The 18,117-nt window shown below is 38.8% G+C and overlaps 1 protein-coding gene across 2 annotated transcripts in view; it reads right to left on the reverse strand.

Annotated features, from left to right (window-relative positions):
• The window catches only part of LOC126354803 (huntingtin), a 472,584-nt gene that overhangs the window by 61,719 nt on the left and 392,748 nt on the right, over nt 1-18,117 (reverse strand). For both annotated transcript variants that reach the window (XM_050004721.1, XM_050004723.1), the window contains exon 45: nt 8,094-8,291. In XM_050004721.1, coding sequence (XP_049860678.1) covers nt 8,094-8,291 — 198 coding nt within the window. The remainder of the gene's footprint in view (nt 1-8,093; nt 8,292-18,117) is intronic.

Here is an 18,117-nt window from a genome sequence, read left to right on the forward strand (position 1 = left end):
TACACCTCTACGTCCTTATATTTGTCCTCTAGCCATCCCTGCTTCGCTATTTTGCACTTCCTGCTGACCTTATTTGTGAGATGTTTGTTTTCCTTTTTGCTTGCTTTGTTTAGTGCATTTTTGTATTTTCTCCTTTCATCAATTAAATTCAGTATCTCTTCTGTTGCCCAAGGATTTTTATTAGCCCTCATCTTTTTACCTACTTGACCCTCTGCTGCCTTCACTATTTCATCTCTCAAAGCTACCCATTCTTCTTCTACTGTATTTCTTTCTCCCATTCTTGTCAATCATTCCCTAATGCTCTCCCTGAAACTCTCTACAACCTCTGGTTCTGTCAGTTTATCCAGGTCCCATCTTCTCAAATTCCCACCTTTTTTTGCAGTTTCTTTAGTTTTAATGTACAGTTCATAACCAATATATTGTGGTCAGAGTCCACATTGGCCCCTGGAAATGTCTTACAATTTAAAACTTGGTTCCTAAATCTCTGTCTGACCAATATATAATCTTTTGAAACCTGTCAGTATCACCAGGCTTCTTCCATGTATACAACCTTCTTGGCGACATTTATTCAGGTATTATTCTTGAAGAAGACAGAAAGTGAAGGAAAATTAGAAAATAACTGAAGACTTTATGAAGCTGCAGGAAGCGATTCTCCCAAATGTGGAAACTATGAGTGTTGCCATAAAGGATATTATTTCAAAGGCAAAAATTAATATCAGACAGACATATCTAATGATATAACTCCTTGACAAAGATAGTATTGGCATTAAAAAATGACTTAAGGTGTGAAGCTTCTTTCTGCCAAACATTCTTCCCATACTTACAAAGTCACATACACCATACAAGGCATGTTTTTAAAATAATTACCATTTTGAAACATGGCCATTGGAGCTTTGCAGTTGGCATACTGCACATGCTCGTAAACTATTTCAACTGTTGGCTACCCACAAATGTCATTGCAGTAGCTTTAGATTGCACAAACATTAATGACTCAGCTGATTGATAATGCATTGTTATTCATTCCTTACATTCAAGAGTCATTAAAGCTGGTGAATTTCATTGGCTGATTAGTAAATGTATGCAGAAACATCATCAGCACTGAAATGGTTAGAAAATGGTGTAGAGCATTTAGAGATGGTTACATAAATGTGAACGATGGGAACTAAAGAGAGCAACCATCTGGCATTACTGATAAACTATTGCACCAAGTACACACACACACACACACACACACACACACACACACACACACACACACACAAATATTCGAATAAGAAGACGCTACATGATTTCATCATTCTCACATGTCTTTTCTTGAATTTCAAGAAGTGTTCTGTATGAAAATGTTACAGAACACATAGTCATGGCTTACAGTGGAGCAGCGCAACAGAGTAGAGTGGAAATGCACATAGAGCTGCTGACGCAACACTGCTTCGCACCCAGGTATAAGGTATAATGGGGGCAGGAAGCAGTGCGGCAGTCAGCAGGCTCGCTTCACTGTATTGGCTAAAAACACACAAACTGTCTGATCCGCAATCTTTCTCGTACAATTTTAAAGAAACTACTCAGCAAAAAAAAATTATCCTTGTCCATCTCATAACTTTACTTGTCAGCTTGATGTTGAATTGCTTGTCCTATCATTAATGGCCATTTTATTGTGATACTTCAAAATTAAGTAACCTACTGCAAGAATTTCGAAAAGTTCATTGAAAAATAGGAGTCACCATGAATTTGCATTTACTGCATGTTAGACCACATGTTTCTGCATATGAAATATAGCTAACATACTGAGTTATTCTTCAAACTTAGAAGGATATCACTGTCTGTCACCAGTCTCAAGAAAATGGATTGTATGTAAAGTGCTTCATACCAAACTCGCGTGCTAACGAATAACCCAGAATGAACTATTTGTAACATTTCTAGTATTTCATAAATGGTTTAAGATACTGAAACAAGGTTATGCCAAACGACATTTTGCCATATCATTAATAGGTATTACGTTAAAACTGAGGAGTCAAATATATAAAAATAGTAATAGTAATATTTTACGTAAATCGTATATGCGAAAGCGTATAACCATTGTTATAATAATGCTAGCTTGTCCAAAGGGACAAACAGAAGGTACATCATCATGTCGGTTAACTATGATAACTAAAAAATTGTTTGTCCACACCTACAAACTTTTTTGTAATGAATATTGTATTTCATGGCATTTTAATTATTACGTAATGGCATTTTCGTACTATTACTATTTTTATATATATTTGACTCATTAGTCTTAACGTAACGTTTTACGTAAATCACGAACATTGTACTTCTAACTTCTCACGCCAGATGGTGGGTATTATTTTTTTTTTTTAAAAACTGTGATATACCTCATTTCATGTTATTCATATATTATTCTTTTTCCTTGTCTTTTTCTCTTTTACATGTCCTGCACTCTGACAACTTCTTATCGATTTGTTCTCTGTTTTGTAAGTTGGTTTTTTAGAAACAATACGCCAATGTATTTTAGATGTTTCCTGCCCCCTTCATCTGCTGGGTTTTTTTACGTACATTTTAAATTTGAATTACTTCATGATTCACAAATGCACAAGAATTGTTTTGTGTTAATATATCGCAAAGCCAGTAATATTAAGTCTTCACGTGACACGTCACATAGAGGGCGTTCCAAGCCCTGTCACACCGAGGTCTGCTGAACAAGTGCATGTAAACAGTGGCTTCAGTTTACGTGATCGCTCTAAGCTTGTTGATACCAATGCCTACCAATTTTAATTGTATATTACAGGTATGTTCCTACCAACTGTTATGTTCATACGCAGGTGTAGTTGTGATTTTCTGTTTTATACTCTCTGACCGTTATGTGAAATTTTTAACTTCTAGCACTGAGGATGGTCACTAAGTGAGCAAAAATCAATTTTGCAGATAATAAAACAAAAAAATACGGCCAATGCTGATTCTCCTTCTAATTCTATCCACTATTTGGTCGTGGTGCACAGAACACTCTATAGAGTCGCCAATCAACTGCCATATCTAACTGATATTCAACCAACTACACATTTTTTCAAATGAAATAACATCATATTTAAGTGTCGTCGATAGCTGATGAAACTAGATTTATTACAGATTCTTAGAAACCAGAAGACATAGCTCTAACATTACCCTCCAGCCCCTCCACAGGCAAGCACATTTTTCTAAGTATTATGAATGATTTATATAACACACAGAACTTTCCAGTTGCATTTGGTGGTGTTGACAAAAGACAAAGTTGTCTAAAATGCTCAGAAAATTCTGATTCAATGTTTTATAGTTACAAAAATTTTCAATCAGTCGTACTCCAAGCAGTTGCAGATCCTCACGGAAATTCATTATAATCGATGATGGGGGAAGTGGGAAAGTGGTAAATTTTATTCTTCTAGTGTATTTCGCTTGATGCAAGAGAGGGAGCTTAATATACAGCCAGACTCTCCACTTCCAAAGACATCAGTTATGCCACTTTTTGTATTCATTGGAGATGTGGCATACCCATAGTTGAGGCATTTTGTCAAATCTTTTAGTTGATGAGTTTTAGATCCATGGAATGAATATGTCAACAAACACTTTTTCAGACCATGACGATCAACAGAATCTGCTTTTGGAATAATGAGCACTAATAGGAGCACATTTTGGAAGCCAATAGAAACTAGCTGACAATACTGTGAAATGTGCATGTTCTCTGCAACATTGTTAGTGATCTACAAGGATCCATGGGTGTCAATGAGAAAACACAATAGATATAGAGCATTCTATACAAAGCACTTATCAGACAAGAAGAAACTTTAACAGACCTTCAAATGAAGTAGTCAAAATGAGACTTTATTGAAAATTTCTCTCACACAATAAAAGACAATTTTCATGTGTTTCTCAGTTATGCTACTTCAACTTTATTATTGCCTCTTGTTTTAAGACAATGAAATAAACAAGAGATTAAAGAAATGTATTTTGACTTATAGTCTGTAATTCTGCTGCCACCTCATCACATAACTTGTCCAAAATGAATCAGTCATGATGATAGTTGTTTCACTGCTATTATAAATGATGCTGAGTAAAAATGGCTGCTATCAAAACTTCTTCTGATACCATTTTCTCAATAGTACAACAAAAGAAACACATGCACCAACAGTACTGGCTCTGCTATCCACAGCAACAGCAAAATAATTTTGGCATTGTCCGAATGTGGCTAGGGTCATTCGAATGCTCTGGTTGCCTCTCTGTGAAACAAACATGTTAGATTCGCTCAGTGCAGCTCTGTGCCACTCTACTACATACCGGTCCACTTCAGTACTAGTATAATCACACACACTGTTTCGCCAGCACTGCTCTGCTCGCCATGCTGCTCTGGCCGTATCACAAAGCTCCACTATGACCACTGCCTTACAGTGTGTGCTTGCTGGGTTCCAAAAACGCTGATCGGTTTACAAAACGGCAATCATTTAGTCAGTGCTGCAACTTTCCTCCAGAGATACGGCGTCAAAGGGAATAGGTTTTTAGGCCTGATTGTCACTGGTGGAACATGGAGTTGATTCATTACACCACCAAAATCAAAACAACAGTATTTGGAATGGAGGCTTTCAAAATAGCACAAGAAATTGAAGATTCAGCAAACAACTTCAGCCCAAAAAATTATTTTTACTCTGTTTTGAGGTAGGCAGAATCCTTTTCCAGTCAATTTTTTACCTTGTGAGTTCTTTAAGAAACTGTGCCATGCAATCCAAAACACTGAGTGTGACATGCTCAGCACATTGCATGTCAGTGCCCATCCATATCTGGCTCACTGCACCAAAATCTCACTGTGTCATATAGTGGGGAACAATTTGATTACCCCTCCATACAGCCCTGATCTAGTGTTCTTGGACTTCAAGAAGTATCTTGCTGGTCACACTACAAGGAAGATAACAAAATCAAAAGATCAATACAGGACTGGCTAAAAAATCAGGTGGTAGATTTCTATGAGTGTGGATTTCAGAAGCTGGTCATACTATACAGAAATTACCTTATTATAAGTGGAAATTATGTTCTGAAGTAAATTAATGTTCAGGCTTTCATATAACAATAAATTTGTAATACTATTTATGTTTCTTATTTTATTTTAACACAGTGTTTACTTCCAAAAAACACCTTGTAAATAATGAACTGTCAATAAATCAGAAAGAAACATATTGAGAAACCAGAAATTGTCTTGGTTTGTAATAAAGAAAAAGACTGTAACTACACTGTGTGAAAAAATAACCACCACATCCACTGTTTCAACAAAGAAAATTCAAAAGAAAGAAAAGACCCTGAAGAATGTGCACCATAATACTACGTATCAATACAGCAAACTGGAGGAAGAGATGTAGACAGGAAGAAAAAAAGAAGGGTTTACAAATTTTGTCCAGATTGTACTCATTACCCATTCATGTAGTTGGAGTGCTTTCAGAACTGTCACAGGGAATGAATATGTGTGATATCATTAAATGTATGCATTTTTTTAAAGGAAAAAATTTTCTTCCATTACCTATTTACTGAGAGAAAACAAAATGAAAATCGTTGTTGCTTGCAAAAGCTGCAGCATCACATATGTCCTGAATGGTATAAGGTCGTGTCACTGTGCAAACTCTCACTCCAGTGACAAGTTATGGGAGTTTGCTCAGAAATATTTTCGGAGTATTTTGGTATAAGGAACACACAATCTCTGGGAGCTCATTATAGTGTTTTGATACAACTGTGATTTATTGCTTTATTACCCCTGTTACCCTTGTTTTTGTGAAAAATCCTTCACAACTGTGGAAAAGTTGTAATACGCAATTAGTTTAGGAGAGCATCTGGTTTCTCATAGGTGACAAACCAAAGATGCAAAAGTACTGTCACATAGCTGTTGCTCTGCTCTCCTCTGCACAGCATCATTGTGTCACTCTTCCATTGTATCCAATGAACCCATACATGACGTACACATAGGCCAACTCTTGATCAGTAAACCTATCCATACTCCTTTGTACAACTGTTAATGTACAAATAACACTGCAGCCCTCTTAGATTGTTTGCAGATGGTGCTGTCATTTACCATCACATAAAGTTATCACATGATCAAAATGAATTGCAAAACAATTTAGACATGATATCTGTATGATGCAAAAACTGACAACTGACTCCAAATCATGAAAATTGTTAAGTCAGCTGCTCTGCTAAATGTCAGTTACATGATAAATCACACAAATCTAAAGGCTGTGAACTCAGCTAAGTACTTGGGGATTTCAATTATGAGTGAACTCAGCTAGTACTTGGGGATTACAATTAAAAGTAACTTAAGTTGGAACAATCACTCAGATAATGTTATGGGGAAAGCAAACCAAAGACTGCAATTTATTGGCAGAACACTTAGAAAATGTAATGGGTCTCTTAAAGAGACTGCTTACACCTTGCCTATCTCTCCTATTCTGGAGTATTACTGTGCAGTGTCTGATCCGCTCATGAAATAGAAGAGAGAGTGCCACAGATATGATACACAAATTGGGATGGCAGTCATTAAAAGAAAGGCATTTTTTGCTGCGGCAATACCATTTTTCTTTTAACAAGAGTGTGAAAATATTTTGTTGGCACCCATCTACTTAGGGAGAAATAATTATCATAACAAATTAAGAGAAATCTGAGTTCACATGGACAGACTTAAGCATCGTTTTTCCCACACACTGTTAGAGAGTGGAACGGTAGAGACGTAGCTTAATGGAATTTGATATACCCTCTGCCGGGCACTTAATTATGAAGAGCAGAGTAATTACGTAGATGTTGAAATGATGAAGTTTGTCTCCAACTAACATGCACAGGTCATACGGCTGATATTCTTTTGCACTGTTCTGTAGATGTTTTCAGTATAACACAGAGATAAATTTGGGTAAGAAGTCAAACAAAATGTAATTACTCTGTGTCACTGGAGACCACAGGGGTCTCATACCAAAATACTTGAGAATCACCCTTAAATTCTATCTGGAGTTTCGATTCACCCAGAATGGCTGACACTATTAATGTGTTAAGAAAACTATGTAATGTTTGAACTTCACTCTGTTGTTGACACTACTGGTAAACATGATATATCTGTAAGGCTTGTAGATTCAAACTGCGGAACCAAGACGTCACTGTTTAAACAGTCGCCCAATACAGTCGGCAGCCAATGAGTACAACTTGTTCTGTTGCAGAGCACCTACTGCATCCATGGCAGAGTAACAAAACTGATGCAAGCAATGAATTCCTTGGCGATTGTGTCTGTATAACATCTGTTCCTATTACAAAGTTGCTCCCAAGTTCACTAAAACAAAACTATCAGCAACATAATGTAAGAATGTACTCGATGTGTTTTGTAATGCATTTAAACGTTGAACAGGACATCACTGCAGCAGTAAGAAAGCCTTACTTGATAACAGAATTAAGCCAAATAGTATACATTCAGCTGACTACAAAGACTTACATATTCCAGTACTAAAAACATTGTAAAGAAGGACACTTCATTCACTAAGATCTCTTCAGGGAATCTATAATGATGTGTGAAGTTCAAAAGGTTAAATTACTGTTAAAGATAAACCAGTACATAACAACAATTAAAACAACAATTTTATTATTATTGCAAATCAATTACAAGATAAGTATTTTTCAGGTGATTTGACAATATTCTACCAAAATTGTCTGTTTTTACAGTGTTCTCTACAATCAATCACCTTTTTTCCTTTCTTTTTTCTTTAAATTGAGCCCTTTACCACACTATCTAAAACTCTCATTCTTGGCTGGCCTTGAGTTTTCCTGTCTGGAAATTTATCTATGATAGTCTTGATGAACCTGTCTACTTATTATCTCTTAGCACATTCAATCACTTACCTCTTTTAACTTTTCTTTTTTCAATAATGTGAAGTTCTTTAAAAGGCTCACATTGTTCAATGTGTTTTTCAGATCTGACATTCTTCACTGAGAGTATCCTTACCCACTTTTTGTGTATTTACACTGATTAAGAAATGAAATAAAAATTTGTAATTTCTGCCTTTATCCACCTCTAACTGAAATCACACCTGATAGAAACATGTACTTACCGTTCCAATAACAGCTGCAGCCTTGCAGACACCGATGACAACTGCCTGGTGAAGTAGATCATCCTCAAGAGGATGTGTACGTGCCAGTTCAAGAAACGTTGCTAACAGCCATTGGAACTGAGCTCGTTCAGTGAACAGATCTGAGAGGCACAACGATGACCTTACAGCTTCTCCGATCAGCCTTAATGCAGTTCCAGACTGTTACCATGAAAGATATAAAAAGAAGTGATTGCAACAACAAAACACAAAAGTTCATGAAATTTCAATCTATATATGACACTGACAAAATACATACACTATGAAGTATTATTACGTGGATGGAGTCAATACAAATAAGCATGATCAGCAGAGTACTTGTCGAATATACAAGAAGGTGGAGGCTCTTATGTCAATGACGACAGACATTTGGAAAACCTTTTGTTGTTTTCACCTTCCCAGATTCAGGAGAGGTTTCAGCAGAGTTTCTCACGACCAAGTGTGTTTATGACAAAAAAAGAATATATATTGAGATGAGCTATGTTGATCCTGTGCTGAACTTAGGTTGGTGAACAACAATGGGTGCAAAGGTTAGGTAGTTGTGTTGTCTCCAAAACACGTTAAAGCATGGGGAAATTCAGGAAAATTTCGAAAGAAAAAAAAGAAAAATTTTTTCGAAAAAATTTCGAAATAAATATATACCTTTGCACCCATTGTTGTTCACCAACCTAAGTTCAGCACAGGATCAACATAGCTCATCTCAAACCAACACTTTTTCGACTTTTTTCACACCTTTATCTCTCCCTATATAAATTTCTATTTATTTTCACTTTAACCTCATATTACCCTTTCCACCTTCTAATACCATGTCAACCTCACAACATCCCTACAACGACCCCATTAAATTTTATTTACATTCCCTCCGCAAACATGCCTTCACCCTAGCCAGATTACGCTCCCATATTTTATTTACTCAGGCTTGCCTGACATTTGACATTACCCCCAAAGGGGTTCCAAACAGCACAATCCACAGCCCTCACCCGCCTAATCCTTCACCTATACATCGACTCGGCCAATGAACACACCCGTCAACTCCTATCCCAAATCAAAGTCCTCAATCTTTCCTCTCCCACATCCACACCGGCTGTTCATAGCATCCGCCTACAGGCCAACTGCAAATTAGAACAGCATGCCACCCTCCACCTCAAAAAACTATCCAATCTCCTGGTTTCCCACCTCTGGAAAGGCAACTCACTCACCCTCCACAACCTTTCCAACAAACCTCAACCTCCACAACCTTTCCAACAAACCTCAACCTCCTCTCATTGCACACAGACCTAGTCTCTCCCATCTACTCAATCTCCCACTTCCAGCTCCACTCTCCCCAACACCTCAAAATTCTAGTCAACACAATCTGGAACCACAACACCCCAATTCAGTAGTTAACCTTTCCTCCAAACCTCTCTCCCAATCCGAAACCTCTGTCCTACCCAAAGGCCTCACCTTCAGCCCCACTCCCAGGTTCAACCAAATTGCCCTTGTAAAAAAGATATGTATGCTTGTGTCTGTGTATGTATGGATGGATATGCGTGTATGTGTGTGTGCGCGAGTATATACCTATCCTTTTTTCCCCCTAAGGTAAGTCTTTCCACTCCCGGGATTGGAATGACTCCTTATCCTCTCCCTTCAAACCCACATCCTTTCATCTTTCCTTTTCCTTCCATCTTTCCTGACGAAGCAGCCGCCGGCTGCGAAAGCTCGAAATTCTGTGTGTGTGTTTGTGTGTTTTATTCATTGAGCCTATCTACTGGCGCTTTCCCGCTTGGTAAGTCTTGGAATCTTTGTTTTTAAATATACTAAAAACAAATATTCCAAATTAATGATGATGTAAATAAAATAGAAAGAAACTTCCACATGGGAAAAATATAGTAAAAACAAATATATATATATATATATATATATATATATATATATATATATATATATATATATATTAAAAACAAAGATTCCAAGACTTACCAAGCGGGAAAGCGCCGGCAGACAGGCACATGAACAAAACACACAAACACACACACAGAATTACGAGCTTTCGCAACTGGCAGTTGCTTCGTCAGGAAAGAGGGAAGGAGAGGGAAAAATGAAAGGATGTGGGTTTTAAGGGAGAGGGTAAGGAGTCATTCCAATCCCGGGAGCGGAAAGACTTCCCTTAGGGGAAAAAAAGGACAGGTGTACACTCGCGCACACACACACACACACACACACACACACACACACACACACACACACACACACACACATATCCATCCGCACATACACAGACACAAGCAGACATATTTAAAGGCAAAGAGTTAAGGGCCCTTAACTCTTTGCCTTTAAATATGTCTGCTTGTGTCTGTGTATGTGCGGATGGATATGTGTGTGTGTGTGTGTGTGTGTGTGTGTGTGTGTGTGTGCGCGAGTGTACACCTGTCCTTTTTTTCCCCTAAGGGAAGTCTTTCCGCTCCCGGGATTGGAATGACTCCTTACCCTCTCCCTTAAAACCCACATCCTTTCATTTTTCCCTCTCCTTCCCTCTTTCCTGACGAAGCAACTGCCAGTTGCGAAAGCTCGTAATTCTGTGTGTGTGTTTGTGTGTTTTGTTCATGTGCCTGTCTGCCGGCGCTTTCCCGCTTGGTAAGTCTTGGAATCTTTGTTTTTAATATATTTTTCCCATGTGGAAGTTTCTTTCTGTTATATATATATATATATATATATATATATATATATATATATATATATATATATATATATAATTGTCGGGTTCAAATTAATGATGATGTAAATAAAATAGAAAGAAACTTCCACATGGGAAAAATATATTAAAAACAAGAATCCAAGACTTACCAAGCGGGAAAGCGCCGGTAGATAGGCACAATGAATAAAACACACAAACACACACACAGAATTTCGAGCTTTCGCAGCCGGCGGCTGCTTCGTCAGGAAAGAGGGAAGGAAAAGGAAACATGAAAGGATGTGGGTTTGAAGGGAGAGGATAAGGAGTCATTCCAGTCACGGGAGCGGAAAGACTTACCTTAGGGGGAAAAAAGGATAGGTATATACTCGCGCACACACTCACACACATATCCATCCATACATACACAGACTCAAGCAGACATATTTAAAGGCAAAGAGTTTGGGCAGAGATGTCAGTCGAGGCGGAAGTATGGAGGCAAAGATGATGTTGAAGGACAGGTGATGTATGAGTGGCGGCAACTTGAAATTAGCGGAGATTGAGGCCTGGTGGATAACGAGAAGAGAGGATATATTGAAGGGCAAGTTCCCATCTCCGGAGTTCGGATAGGTTGGTGTTGGTGGGAAGTATCCAGATAACCCGGACGGTGTAACACTGTGCCAAGATGTGCTGGCCATGCACCAAGGCATGTTTAGCCACAGGGTGATCCTCATTACCAACAAACACTGTCTGCGTGTGTCCATTCATGCGAATGGACAGTTTGTTGCTGGTCATTCCCACATAGAAAGTGTCACAGAGTAGGCAGGTCAGTTGGTAAATCACGTGGGTGCTTTCACATGTGGCTCTGCCTTTGACCGTGTACACCTTCCGGGTTACAGGACTGGAGTAGGTGGTGGTGGGAGGGTGCATAGGACAGGTTTTACACCGGGGGGCGGTTACAAGGGTAGGAGCCAGAGGGTAGGGAAAGTGTTTTGGGGATTTCATAGGGATGAACCAAGAGGTTACGAAGGTTAGGTGGACGGCGGAAAGACACTCTTGGTGGAGTGGGGAGGATTTCATGAAGGATGGATCTCATTTCGGGGCAGGATTTTAGGAAGTCCTATCCCTGCTGGAGAGCCACATTCAGAGTCTGATCCAGTCCTGGGAAGTATCCTGTCACAAGTGGGGCACTTTTGGGGTTCTTCTGTGAGAGGTTCTGGGTTTGAGGGGATGAGGAAGTGGCTCTGGTTATCTGCTTCTGTACCAGGTCGGGAGGGTAGTTGCGGGATGCGAAAGCTATTTTCAGATTGTTGGTGTAATGGTCCAGGGATTCAGGACTGGAGCAGATTCGTTTGCCACGAAGGCCTAGGCTGTAGGGAAGGGACCGTTTGATATGGAACGGGTGGCAGCTGTCATAATGGAGGTACTGTTGCTTGTTGGTGGGTTTGATGTGGGCGGATGTGTGAAGCTGGCCATTGGACTTTCCTTGACGTTGACCTCCATCTGTCACAGAGCACTGGACACAGGCTCAGTACGACCTAGCCCTGCTCCCCCTCACTCCATGCACTGGCAGCATACTCATTGGTTGCGTCAGCTGCCAGTACTGCACTGCCGCTGGCTGTCACACAGTGGACCAGCACTACTGACTGCCGGCCATCCTGCACATTTGACATTCAGCGCCCTGAAGACCAGTGCCACCTCCCATTTTGTGACCAGCAACCGCAGCATCAATGCCATCACCCAAATTCTCATTGCAGGTGAGAGAAACGCCCCTACCAATACAATCCTTCACCATCATCACCTCACCCTCTACCCAAACTCAGCTCTTCGCAGAGGGGGGAACTGCATCGTGACCTTTCATCACAAGCTGTCTTAGCAGGTGTGTACACCCCTAGCTCACAACAGCCATCTGCTAAGGCAGTGAGTTTCTCCCTTCATGTGTTACTTCCAACTCAAGCTGTTGAACCTGCCATGTGACCAGATACCTCGAAATTACAATTACTGGCTACTGGTAGAGAAAAACAGCTTGGTCCATGGCAAGGCTTACTCAGAACTAGCCTTAACCAGTCCGCATCTTCTCCTTACGGCGTCAACTTCAGTTCCTGCTCAGCACCTATGCCGCTTAAGATATACCACGTGGCAACAAGTACCGTGAAGTTTCAAGAGACACCTGTGTCACGCTGTCTGCAAACCTGCTATGCAGCTGGGTTTGTGAATCGTGTTCCATGCTACGTCTTCTACCAAGGACTATTAATTCTGTGCCTCATGTCGGAATATCGTTGTGCTCGTGAAATTCCGAGGCAAGACTGTCATATTGCTCGGCATCCGCATTTTCTACTGTGTTATACCTTTTTCCAGTGAAAACCATGCCAGTGAGTGACTCTGTTCAGAACTTGGAATTTTGAGACTATTTTGTGTTTCTTCGCAGTTGGGTAGTCAGTAATTATATGTGTTCCTTGATCACGTGTGAGCATTGTTCTCAGCACAGTGCCTACCACACCTTGCTCTACTATTTGGTAGCCATATTATAAGTTAGGTAAGGAAACATTCCAACAACATATAAATATTAATACATTCTGGAATAATTTGTCACTGAGGAAAAAAGTGTTTGTTGCACAGAGGTGTGTAATATAGATAATAAAGGGTGTCCACTCTAGAATACCTTGTAGACAGTTTATTAAAAAGTTATGTATACAGACGACTCCCTCATAATAAATTTACTTCTGTTTGAAATTTGTTGTTAACAGTCCATCACAGTAACATTTGTAAATATAATATTGGAAGGAGAAGTGATTTCCATTAGCTATCATTCAGCCATAGTATGGCACAGAGGGGAGTCAGGTATCCAACCAAAACCATCTCTGACCACCTATCCAGTGATTTAAAGAATCTAATAGATAATGAAATTGATGACTTTGACATAGATGTAAAAACTTGTGACAGTTTTGCATTGCATTTAAAGTACACATAGCCAAAAATTAATAAATTTTGACCGATGTACAAGATTTGCAGGAGACCGATGTACAAGATTTGCAGGAACTGCTTCAACATGTATTGATAACATTGTAAGTATATCTAAAAACAAAGATGATATGACTTACCAAATGAAAGTGCTGGCAGGTCGATACACACACAAACATACATACAAAATTCAAGCTTTTGCAACCAACGGTTGCTTCATCAGGAAAGAGGGAAGGAGAGGGAAAGACAAAAGGATGTGGGTTTTAAGGGAGAGGGTGAGGAGTCATTCCAATCCCGGGAGCGGAAAGACTTACCTTAGGGGGAAAAAAAGGACACACACACACACACACACACACACACACACACACACACACACACACACATACAGAGACACAAGCAGACATTTTCAGAAAATTTGTTTGTGTGTCTATTGACCTGCCAGCGCTTTCGTTGGGTAAGTCACATCATCTTTGTTTTTAGATATATTTTTCCCACGTGGAATGTTTCCCTCTATTATATTCATAACATTGTAAGTAGTTATAATTACAGCCTAAAACAAAAATTTGCTCTAAATTTAAAAGTATAAAACCATGCACCACTATGTGTATCACACAATACATTAAATTCAGCCTGCACAACAAAAAGATGTAGGAACGTCAGTCACTAAAATGTGGAGGTATTTACGAAGCTGGTTTGAAACATACTCGGAATCACCAAGAGAGGTCAGCATTAGTGCAAAAAGTTGTTCACATGACATTCACTGGACTGTTGCCTGTAGACACATGCTACATCAGTGCTCTTGGAAGAGAGCTCTGGCAGTGACATGGCTCTGCTGTTGTTCCTGCACCGTGATTTGTGAAGATGGAAAAAAATCAATATTCGAGCAGTGATTAAGTACTTCGCATAAAAAGGTATGAAAGTAAAGCACATTCATATTGATTTCCAGAATACACTGGGGGACTCTGCTCCTTCCTACTCAACTGTTCCCAAGTGGACAAATGAATTTAAACTTGGTTGGGAGAGCTTAGATGATGATCTGCACAGTCTGCCGAGATGTATCACTATTCCAGAAATCATTACAAAAGCGCACAAAACGGTCATGGAGGATTGCCAATTGAAAGTGCATGAAATTGCTCACATTTACCAGATGTCATATGAAAGGGTATATCACATTTTAACTGAATAATTAGAAATGAAAAAATTATCTGCAAGATGGGTGCTGCGACTCTTGACGCACGCCCGCACTCATGTGCCATTGCCATGGCAAAATTACATGAAGTAGGGTATAAATTGTTGCCACACCCCCTTTATTCACCTGATATGGCTCTGTCAGAGTTCCATCTCTTTCCAAAACTGAAAATTTTTCTTGGTGGATGAAGATTCACTTCAAATAAAGAATTGATAGTCGGAGTTGACAACTATTTTGCAGGCCTGTAGGAAACTCATTTTCGAGATGGGATCAAAGCACTGGAACATTGTTGGACCAAGTGCATTAATCTTCAAGGAGACTACATTGAAAAATAAAAAAAAGTTAAGTGATGCAAGTAATTTTTTTTCTATTCCATTCTGAAAACTTTTCAAACCATCCTTGTATTAGGAAACTAAGTCAAATCATGTGGTTAGTCAGAAAATACATTACAATTAAGACAACTACAGTAAATTTTCAACTGAATTCATGAATATATTCAATAAATACTTCTACTTGTAACAGTACAGGCTGAATCTCATAAAAATAGATAAGGAGTAAGAGTGTCTAGCATTAACAGGAAGAACTGTATATGGAGGCAAAAGTTAACTGAAACTTAAATTTCTTCAATACGTAAGCACTTTCAACAATATCTATACCATACTGCAAACAAGAGCTTCATTTCAAATGCAAAATGCTCCTCTAAACTAATGGTAAATGGTAGACCTGTTGCAGATTCCAGAGCCATATGTGAATCCCTCAATGACTGCTTCATAAATAGTAATAAAATCCACGACTGCTCACCACCAAGTCCAAATTCTAGTACGACAGCAAGCAGCTCAGGATTTAAGTTTTCCCATGTTTCAGACTCTGATGTTATGAAAATCACTATTGCCCTAGAAAATGTAAACACATTGTTTGGGATGAGGTAGCTTCTAGAATAAGATGAGGTATCTTCTAGAATAATAAAAATAGTCTGTTGCAGTATTACACATCCACTATTCCTCATAAATAACTAGTCTTTTGATGAGGGATGTTTTACAGATGAAATAAAACATGCTGAAGTTTGGCTGACTTGTAAAAAGGGCAAAGAAGATGAAATGGGAAAAATAGATCAGTCTCATTGTTACCCAGTTTTCACAAAATTTTTGAAAGAGAAGCATTTGATCAAATAGAAAACTTTAATTCATCCCGTACCATTGTTTTATGCAACCAGTATGGTTCGAGGAAAGGCTGCAGAACAACCAATGCAAGAAATTAATTGGTAACAAAAGTTAGAAGATGTCTTAATAATGGAGTATGTGTATCAGCTATCTTTTGTGACCTTACCAAAGCATTTGATACTGTAAATCATGAGCAGCTTCACTGAAAAAAAATTATTATGGGTTTCAAGGAAGATTTCTTAGTTGGATGACACCATACTAAGAGAAAAGAACACAGAGTGCTTGTTAATAACAGTCACAAGAAATTCCTCTCTGGCTGATGTTTGATGCTATTGGGCAACCTATGATGACGGCATCTGATGACTCTCATCAGTGCCAGGGTTAATGCAGCCTTAGAAAAGTAGAGGCATGGGTCAAAAATAATAAATTTGAAATAAAACTTTGCAAAAACAAAACTAGTTAATTTTGCCACAAAACAAACTGTCCAACATATAAATGGAATACTATGTATGGACCAAAAATTGGACATTGCAAACTGTGCCAAATTCCGTAGCATACTAGTAAATAAAAATATACTGTGGAGTAATCATGTGGATAGTATACTGAGTTGGCTGAACAGTTTCATTCATGTCATTGGCATCTTACATATCATCACTGATCTGGCTTTATTGTAACTAAGCATATTTTGTACTAGTCTTTAAGTGCAGTATAATTTCTGTGGGTCTGAGAAAACTAATCTATTCAAAGCTTTCGATTACAGAAAAAGGTCATCCGATCCATGGTGGAAACTAAAAAGTAATAACACTGCAAACCTTTACATGAAAAGCTAAATCCAATGTTCATTCCAATTGTATACATGAGAGTCTAATTTTCACAAAGAGAAACCCACACCATCCTGAGGGTAGCTGCTTCTTTCATCTTTAAGAGACTAGACATAGAGACAGTTACATGTTACATAACCACAAACTAAAACTACTCGAAAAAACTCATACACATTAAATTAATAAATAAAATCTGGAATGGAAACTGTGACCCAAATCTAAAAAAAATATCTGAAAAGCAAATGCTACTATAGTTTAGATTTCTTGAATGACAACCATGTAAAATGTGTGTTTATAGTAAAACCATACGTATTATAACCTGATACCAATTTTTTAAATGATAACCACGTACAATAATAACTGAAGAAGCAACAACATGTGCACAATAACCTTAGATTAAATGTATTGCTCTGCATGTAGAGTTAGAATCGACAAGAAGTCACCTAAGTCACAATCAGTCGTGTTGTGTCATAATAATGATTTCATTTGATTTGATACTCCACATGAGAATTTGTTTAGTAGTATGGTGTGTGTGTGTGTGTGTGTGTGTGTGTGTGTGTGTGTGTGTGTTTTTGGTGGTAGTGGGGACGAGATAGATGTGGTTCAGTATAAGTCATTGTACATGAAAAACAAATCCTTAAGAAATCATGTAAACAGTTAGTATGTTCAATCTTGTCACTGAAAGAGTGCACTATAACAGTAAAACTGATTCGTTTCACATCATAGGTCAACATTATGAGTACATGAATGAAGAGTACGTTACACCTGCACAATTCAGATAAGCTGGTATTGCTGGAAACAATTCAGATACACAGGCTTTAAAGTAGTCACTGACATCAACCACATCAAGTGAGGTAGCATTCTCAGCAACTGGGTGGTCTAGTTGCCCCTTTGCCAGTGGCCATTCACACTGACAGTCAGTTAGTTTGTGGTCATAGCCACACAGAATGGGGCACAGTGGTTGCAGCTAAGTTGGTAAATCACATGGCTGCTCCAACAGGTGGTCCTGCCTTTGATGGGTTAGAAGGTGCCTGTGACTGGACTGGAGTAAGTGGCAGTCGGAGATTGTAAGGGTCTATTGGAGGGATATGAGCTGGGAGGGGGGCAAAGGATTGAGTGCAGTGTTGGAATCTAGCGGTGTTTCTGTTTTAATTGTGCCCATCTGCCACTCAATGCTTCCTCCATGTGGTGAATGAGTAGGAAACTA

Source organism: Schistocerca gregaria, chromosome 3, assembly GCF_023897955.1.
Source record: "Schistocerca gregaria isolate iqSchGreg1 chromosome 3, iqSchGreg1.2, whole genome shotgun sequence".
Classification (NCBI taxonomy): Eukaryota; Metazoa; Arthropoda; class Insecta; order Orthoptera; family Acrididae; genus Schistocerca; species Schistocerca gregaria.